Source organism: Salvia hispanica, chromosome 3, assembly GCF_023119035.1.
Source record: "Salvia hispanica cultivar TCC Black 2014 chromosome 3, UniMelb_Shisp_WGS_1.0, whole genome shotgun sequence".
NCBI lineage: Eukaryota > Viridiplantae > Streptophyta > Magnoliopsida > Lamiales > Lamiaceae > Salvia > Salvia hispanica.
In genome coordinates, this window is record NC_062967.1 from 33,879,208 (window position 1) to 33,888,373 (window position 9,166).

General features: G+C 31.9%; 1 protein-coding gene across 1 annotated transcript; it reads left to right on the forward strand.

The window, feature by feature from the left end:
• Positions 1–4,040: 4,040 nt before the first annotated feature.
• LOC125215565 (40S ribosomal protein S4-1) lies at positions 4,041–6,389 on the forward strand. Its single transcript, XM_048117015.1, has 5 exons — positions 4,041–4,147; positions 5,062–5,139; positions 5,214–5,394; positions 5,482–5,579; positions 5,795–6,389. Exons 1-5 carry the CDS (start codon positions 4,145–4,147, stop codon positions 6,224–6,226), a joined length of 792 nt encoding a protein of 263 aa, XP_047972972.1. The 5' UTR covers positions 4,041–4,144; the 3' UTR covers positions 6,227–6,389.
• Positions 6,390–9,166: the final 2,777 nt, after the last annotated feature.

A 9,166-nucleotide genomic window follows, 5' to 3' on the forward strand; every position in this document is an offset into this window, starting at 1 on the left:
GAGAAAAATTCATGTATGCAAGACAAAAGTGCATAATAAAAAAAGTACAAAGAAAAATGAAAATACAAGAAAATAATATTTTAATATATGTCTAATACTCCCTCTGTTTGGAGTCATGTTTCTCCACTTTAGTTTGTCCCCAAAGAGTCATTTATACTAATAAAAAGTAAATTTCAAATTCCACTAATCTCGTTCCATTTATATTTTATTATAAAATTAGTATCACACCCGTGCAATGCACAATCCCATCAATTTTTTATTCGTTTTAATTTGAAATTGTAAATTTAGTTTATGATATGAGAAATAATATTATTATATCAGGATTGTATACAATACCAATTTATTATCCCAACAAATAATTTATATATGTAGTATTATTTATAAATTAATAATTAATCAATAAAGTCGTAGTAAAATTTTAATAATAATTTTTATTCAATTGTAATATCGGTAAATACATATAGCTATAACTATAACAATGATCGTAGTATTATTGTTGTTGTTGTTGTTGTTGTTGTTGTTAGGATTGGTATACTGAAAAACATATTTCGAGCATGTTGCATTGATAGAATTGCTTGGATACAATGAACTCTACAATGCACTTTTAACCCAAGGCGAGTAGAAATAATTTTATCGCATTGGTGTTTGCTTATGCATTTATAAGATGTTTGTCAAACATTTAAATGTATAAAAAGCAAACAAGTCTAATTCTTCTACATAATGGACTGGTCGTGAACGACGTTCACAGAATGTGACGCAGTCGGTTCTTTGTAGAAGAAAAATAGAATTTCACAACCTAGATAGATTTTGGCTACCTATCGTGAAAGGTTGCAATGTCAGTCTGCATGTTTCCTTACCTTAGGAAATAAACAACATTGATATGGTATAGCATTGAAGGATCAAACAGTTGAGATAAGTTTCTCTTGCTATTTATTGAAAGACGAGGTATCGGTGATTGTTATTTCTTAATCATTGTTGACATAACATTGAGCATACGATATTGATTATGCGCTACGTTGATTTATCAAATGGTGCGAATTTTTTGCAATCTAAGAATCCTAATATCTTGGGTAGTGGTGATTAATGTCTAGGAGCTGCTAGTATTGTTATTGCAATGAACCGTGTGCTGGGTGAATCCAGTTTGATAATATCCTCAAGAGGTGTTCGAAAAAGGTTTAATTATTCAGAAATCCGGTCGGTTGGAATTTATTCCACAATAATAAATAAAGATTTTGAACAAGACAACTATTGAAAAAAGATAGTAATTGACTAAAGTCAAATAGCAGACTTAAATTAATTAATGAATATTTATATCTTAAACACGAGAAATAATTAATTAAAGAGGTAAAGCGCATATTACCCGTAATTTGGGATTGGACGGACAATCAATATTATTTTACTGTAGTGACTGATAATAATATTCTGTTGGACTTGTATTAAGTTGAGGCTAAATTTAATTAGTAAAAGACCAACAGGTTTGACCCAAGTTCAACCTTCATTGATCCCTAATTTGGCCCATCATAACTCAATATAAAAGGAGATTAGAAAGAACATTTAATGTGATTTAACGCATAAATTTCGTTCCCTTCATTTATGAGTGGATAGTTTCTTCAGTTCTGTGTTCTTCACATAACTTCAGTTCTGTCTTCTTTCTAATCAAGCCCTTTTCGATTTCGATAAACTTTGCTCACCCAAAGGTCATAATCTGAGTTTAGGATACAGATTAGAAGATTCGTGGTTGAGTACAAAGATTATCTCGTGGAGAAGGCGCAAACAATCGATAATTCTTTGGAGAATCAGATCGTTAATTCTAAACCTTAGGAAATTCATGAATTAAGGTTTTGATTCCTTGTTTGTGAATTATGTGCGTTCTAGCATGCAATTTTGTGTTTAACACGTGAATCAATTAATTCCATAATCGATCAAATAGATCTATAGATCTGATTTATTTGTATATGCATGCCTTCCGATGTGCAAGGGACACCAAACTCCAACAATTATATCATTTAAGAATATAATATCTGTAAATATATTATTATATTTGTTATTATGATGAATAATCCATATTTAAATTAACTATGACAATAAATAAAATGATATAATAATAATAATAATAATAATAATAATAATAATAATAATTATTATTATTATTATTATTATTATTATGTTTTAAATTAATAATTATTAAGAAAATCTTAATATATTAAAATTATTAATTAAAAATAATTACTATTTATATTTATAGTTTTAGTTTAATTAAATATAAATTTAAGATCTTGATATTTTTCAAACATAAGAAAATAAAGTTGTTAGAAATCATATTTCCATGATTTATTTTTCTAGGTTTTATTTTCCTTCCCATCTTTACTTTCTTGTCAACCAAACATGGCTTAAATGATTGATTGACCGATACACAAATTTAAATTCAATATTCTATCAAAGGCGTATTATTTATTTCATTTGTTGTAACTCAGATGATTTATGTAAATAATTACTAGAATGAAAAACAAAATCGTCATCGAACTCAGGTTTCTGGACGGACAAAATACCTTAATGACTGTTGCGCCACTTATGATTTTTGTAATATCAATCTAAATATTATATTAAGTAGACAATTATTTGGGGTACAGTTCTACCCCATTATTCTTAGCTGGATCCGTCATGATTATTTTGTTATATTAATTTGTACCATTATCGAAATTAATATGTGATGCCCTAGCTCAGTGCCATGATTACGGATTTTGAAAGTCTATAAACCTCCATGTGAGTTTAACCCCTAAATACTGCTTTGATAGCTGTTCTCTTGTGATTCAAGAGTATTTTTAGGATATTTCAAGGTTTGTGATTTTCTTTGCATCACACTTATCTTTGCATCACAACTATTAGCCTCTTTCCATTTTTGATAATATAATCAACCAAGAGAAAATTCCTTCCGTCCCCAAACAATTGTTCTTCCTTCTAAGTTTTATATCTTGTTTCACAAAATTAGGCAACTTTCATTTTTGACAAGTTTTCTTTATTAACAGGTGTACCTCATTCTCCACCCACTAATAACAAATTTTCTTTGCATCTATTTCTTATTTTACTAGTTTCATATTAAAACTCGCATGATTTCCAAAATCTATACTATACGGAGTATTAATTTTAAGATCCGAGAGATTCTTAGAGCATCTCCAATGGCTTTAGGCCAGCCACATGCTAGCCACTCTCTCTCCCTGCCATGTCATCAGCACTAAAATTCCACCTGCCACATCATCATTTTAATCAAATAGGCTAGCCGCAATAAAAATAATTAAAAAACAACTACATTTACGAAATTAAACACAAAATACGGAATTAAAATTACGACACATATACGGGAAAAATTCGTTAATTTTATTTAAATAAAAAAGTACATTAACTAAAAATCAAAAAATTTACATAATAAAAAAAAATCTGGGCTTCCACACACGAGCCACCGCCCCACTCTACTCCTCACTAATTTATTAAAAAAATACATTAAAAATGCAATAATTTTATATAAATTAAAAAAGGTCTATCCTAAAAAAAATTACATAATTAAAAAAATTCATAAAAAAGTACATTAAAAATGCAATAAAAAAATGCATAAAATATATTAAAAAATGTAATAAATAAAAAAAAAATGCATAAAAAAATACATTAAAAAAAATGCAACCGGCTAGCTGAAATTGAGCCTACTATGGCGGCTAGCGGGATAGGCCAGTGGTCGGCTAGAGCTCGACGATCGGCTAACCGAAATGCCGATGGCCAGTTCTAATGGTTCGGCTAGCCGACCAACTAGCGACGCGAATCGGCTAGCCGCTATTGGAGAGGCTCTTATTTGTTGAGTGATGATTATGAATGGGGTAGATATAGGCCCAGTAATAAATGGCTTAAAACTTAACTGGGCCTATAATATGTTATTCAATAAAATATTTGATTTGTTGAGTGATGATTATGAATGGGGTAGATATAGGCCCAGTAATAAATGGCTTAAAACTTAACTGGGCCTATAATATGTTATTCAATAAAATATTTGAATTCGTATTATAACTCCGCCACTAGGGTTTGCGCTTCTCACTTGAGCCGACTACCGACAGAAGCTGCGGAAGCGCCGCCGTGTTCTGCATCCACCACCTGCAACATGGTTTGTTGATTTCTAACCTTTCCCCTCTTCCTCTTGTATCTTCATTTTTACTCCCTATGTCTATATTCGTCTGATTTGCTTCCCGATTTCGTTTCCTCGTTCATCTTTTCTGCTTTATTTGGTGACGTAAACCTAGGTTTTTAGTTCTGTGTTTAATTTCGGGTTCTATTTCAGATTGCGCCTTTTTTTTTTATTGTTTTTAGACGAATTCTCTGTTTTAGATTCGAAACCGAAGTTTTTGATTAATCGTTAGCTGAATTATCCGATTTTCGTCTGGTAATGACCTTTACATTTTTTGAGTATTTTGAGTAACTTTTAATCAAACTATAACTTGCTTTTGTTCTAACTCTAAATTACTTCTCTAATAGTGTTTAATTGTTTTCGGCTTCTTATTGTTAAATTGTTTAGTGTTATTGTCAGATCAAATAGTGATTTTAATCCAACCATTTACACTAAACTCAAACTTAAAAGAATGTTATTACTATCAAAATTTGAAAATGTTTTTGGTTTTGTTTTAGTGTAAACCTTTTTACTCAAAAACCTAAATTGGAATTGGTTTTGGAGTACCATTAGAGCTAATTGCCTACTTCATTTTAAGATCAGTGTACCATTGGAGATGATCTAAAAGTATCAATATAGTGGATTTTAATTTGACTAAATCGAGCCTGATGCATTTTGTTCTGTATTATCTTTAATGCATCTCTACTTAAGAAGAAAAGTCTAATGACTGGATAACATTCGTGTTACTTCTCTTCTGATTGGAATTGTGGAAATATAATTTTGTTTTAGTCACCTGGTGTACAGATATCTGTATTTAAAAAGGCTGGGTTCCCAAAATTATCTTATATCTCTAACATATTGTGTTTATTTATTCATTTTCTTATTTGTGTTTTATCCCTTCTATGTGAAAACAGGCTAGAGGATTGAAGAAACACTTGAAAAGGCTCAATGCCCCAAAGCACTGGATGTTGGATAAACTGGGTGGTGCTTTTGTAAGTATCTTCTCTCTCCATAAATGATTTGGATATAGTTTTACTTTTGACATTCTGTAAAACTGTCCAAACAGGCCCCCAAACCATCATCTGGTCCCCATAAATCTAGGGAGTGCTTGCCTTTGATTCTCATTCTGCGAAACAGATTGAAGTATGCTTTAACTTACCGTGAGGTAATTGCCATTCTGATGCAACGCCATATCCTTGTTGATGGGAAAGTAAGGACTGACAAGACCTACCCTGCTGGATTTATGGGTATGCACTTATTGCTTCAATCTTGGCACATTGGATGCTAATCATCTGCTTAATTGCTTCACTGAAATTGTTATTTCCTACTTCTAGATGTGGTCTCGATCCCCAAGACCAATGAAAACTTCCGTCTGCTGTACGACACCAAGGGTCGTTTCAGGCTCCATTCTATCAGGGATGAGGAAGCCAAGGTCCATTTTCAATTTACTTGCTCTTTTGGCATTCTTATGTGTTCTTTTAATTGTTACGAATGCACCAGGTTATCGTATGGTGTGCCTTCTTCAGTTTACCAAATTTAGTTCATGAATTATGGTTCTTTAATCTTCAAAAATATCCCCTGGGCTGTCTTTCATTTTTGGTTGATATCATGTTATGACCTCTAAACTGCTCTTCCATGGATTTGCAGTTCAAGCTGTGCAAAGTCCGCAATATCCAGTTTGGCAAGAAAGGCATTCCTTATCTCAACACTTATGATGGAAGGACCATCCGTTACCCCGACCCTCTCATCAAGGCCAATGACACAATCAAACTCGATCTTGAGAGCAACAAGATTACTGACTTCATCAAATTTGATGTAGGTAATGTTGTTATGGTTACTGGCGGTAGGAACAGAGGGCGTGTTGGTATTCTCAAGAACCGCGAAAAGCATAAGGGAAGCTTTGAGACTGTCCATATCCAGGATGCAACTGGGCATGAGTTTGCCACCCGATTGGGCAATGTCTATACTATCGGAAAGGGTACCAAGCCATGGGTATCTCTACCGAAGGGCAAGGGTATTAAGCTATCTATCATCGAGGAGGCTAAGAAGAGGATTAGTGCCCAAGCTGCTACAGCTTAGATTCGTGATGGTCGGAAGTAGTTTTGTTGTCCTGTGCTTCTATATTCTGTTTTGACATTCATATTGTTTTTTACCTTTGCAAAAATAGTTAAGCTTACTATGTTTTATTTCTAAATGTCGTATCTTTTTTATTTATGATAATGAACAAGTTTTGGTTGCTCGATTTTTAGTTTTGCTGTTTGTAGTGAAAAACGACTTTTTATGAATCTTGGATTGGTTATTTCCTACTGACTCCGTCAACATAAGATATACTAATTTTATCAATTTAGGATGTTTGTCAAAGTAAGATCAGTTTTAAATACGGGAAGTTTTAAACAAATCTTAATTTTCTACATCAATCTAGATATGAACCCTACGACCCTACTAAACAATTGCGCGTTTAGATTCATGTCATTTTCAACTTTGTCTATATTTACGGACGGAGGTAGTATCTGAAAACGGTTAATTTTCTTGTTTTAAAAATATGAGTGAACTACATAAGAAGTCTTTAACGTTTCCGTTTGTGTCACTGCAGGCCCTAGGGAAAAAAAATACCTCCACACAATCCTAACCTTAAAAATAATCACATATCTTGTTATTTCTGACTAAAATGCCCTTAAGCCCTAAAAGGGCATTTTTGTCATTCCATTAAATTGTTGACATGTGATTTTTGGGATATTTTTGTCAGAAACTTCTTATGTAATTTTCTAATAAGTTCTGGTACTTCATACGTAATTAAAATTTTATCATTATTTACACTTTCTAATTTTTTTTATAATATACATATTTATCATTAACCGCATTAATTAATACTCCATCCGTCCCACGTTAGAAGTCCCGGTTTACTACTTTTGAGTGTCCCATTTTAGGAGTCCATGTTGGAATATTCCATAATTGGTAATAGGCCCCACATTCCACTCACCTTTTTCTACTCACATTTTATTATAAAACTAATATATAAAACTAGGACCCACATTCCACTATCTTTTTTCACTTCCTTTGTATTTCTTAAAATCCGTGCCGAACTCAACCGGGACTCCTAAAGTGGGACGGAGGGTATATGAAAATAATAAAATGAGACCCTTTCTTCCTAATAAGACTCATTTTCTGATATTTTTTTTTAATGTTTTCTATTTCCCCTAATTTTTATTTGTTTTATACCTTGATTTATTGATCGATTTTATATATTATGAAGTATCCAATTTTGCAGTATGAATTTATAAATTTACATTGTCTTAATTTCAGATACTATTATTAATAAACCCTATATATTCATATGATGTTAAAAATTTCAGTTGGAACTAAACTAAAATTCTTAATAAAATATCAATAAATATAAAATTGTCTTAAAGTTAGGCTTAGATTAACAAATTAGTTCGATAATATATAATGAAATAATATTTTAAATGTCAGTGTTTTCAAGAAAATAATTATTGTATCATTTGATTAAATATGAAATACTTTTTTTATTCTATGTATTATTGATTCAGATTTTATTTCATAAATAACTTTATTGTTGTTTCTCAATGAATTTCTTACATGATATAAGTAGTATATTGTTACCATTAACTGGAAATAGAGGAATATAAGAAGCTTTTTTTTTTTGTGTAGAAATATTGATAAAACTTTAATCAGGTATGAAGTACCAAAACTTATTAGGATATCACATATGAAGTTGCTGACAGAAAAGTGACATAATTCATATGTCAGCGAATTTATGGATTACCAAAAATGCCCGAAGGGCATTTGAGCATTTTGGTCCGAAAAATGGCTACAAATATATGATATGTTATTATGTTTAAGGTTAGGGTTGTGTGGAGGTATTTTTTTTCTCCTAGGGACCTGCAGTGACACAAGCGGAAACGTTAGGGACTTTTTATGTAGCTCACTCTAAAAATATTTACGTGAACCCTACAACCTACTGAACAATTGCGCATTTAGATTCATGTCATTTTCAACTTTGTCTATTTTTTAGACGGATGTAGTAATTTTCTTATTTTAAAAATATTTATGCACTCACCATTCAAGTTAATTATGAATTAATATAATAGCCTTAAATAAATCAGTACTGTTAAGCTTTATAGCTATAGGTTTATGTTTTTATGGTATTGCCACCGTGCTATGCACGGGTAAAGCGATTTTTAAATAATGATACAAAGTGTAAATAATTCAAAAGAAATAAACTTAATATCATTGTGTACACTTAAAAAAAAAAGTTCTCTCACCTCATATGACAAAGTGGACATAATGATATTCATCTTAACGTATACTATCTCCGTCTTTAAAAAATAGAAACATTTGAAACGATTCGAGTTTTAATGCAAAATTGAAAAAAATAAAGAGAGAAGAATTGATAAAGTAAGAGAGTGAGACAAAAATGAGTAAAGTAAGAGATGAGAAGAAAAAAAGTAGTGGAAATAGAGTTAGTGGATTATGGGTCATCTTCTTAAAATAGAAAATTTAGAAAATTTCTATTTTTAAGAGACGGACGGCTAAAAATGAAAATAGTTTATATTTTTAAGAAACGGAGGTAGTATGTGTTAATAAGGTTGTCTCCGGCGGCGCCCCTCCCATTCGCCCTTCCCACTCGCCCCTCCCATGCCACGTCAGCACTAGCCCCTCCCATTCCACTGCCACATCACTAGCCCTTCCCACTGCACTAGCCCTTCCAACTCGCCCCTCCCACTCGCCCTTCCCACAATTAAATTAATTCACAATTAAAATTCACGGAATTAAAATTCGACACAAATACAAACGGAAAATACGAATATTTCAATAAAAAAAAAACATACATCATTCGAAAAAAAAATTTACATAGTAGATAGAAAAAAAAACAACAACATCAATGTCCACCCCTCCGCGTCCAAACCTCTTCGATGATATCCTCCTGAAGTCGAATATGGGCATTTTTTTGCCGCATGTCGGCAAATGCGCGCAACCGCTCAACCTCTCCATGAGGTA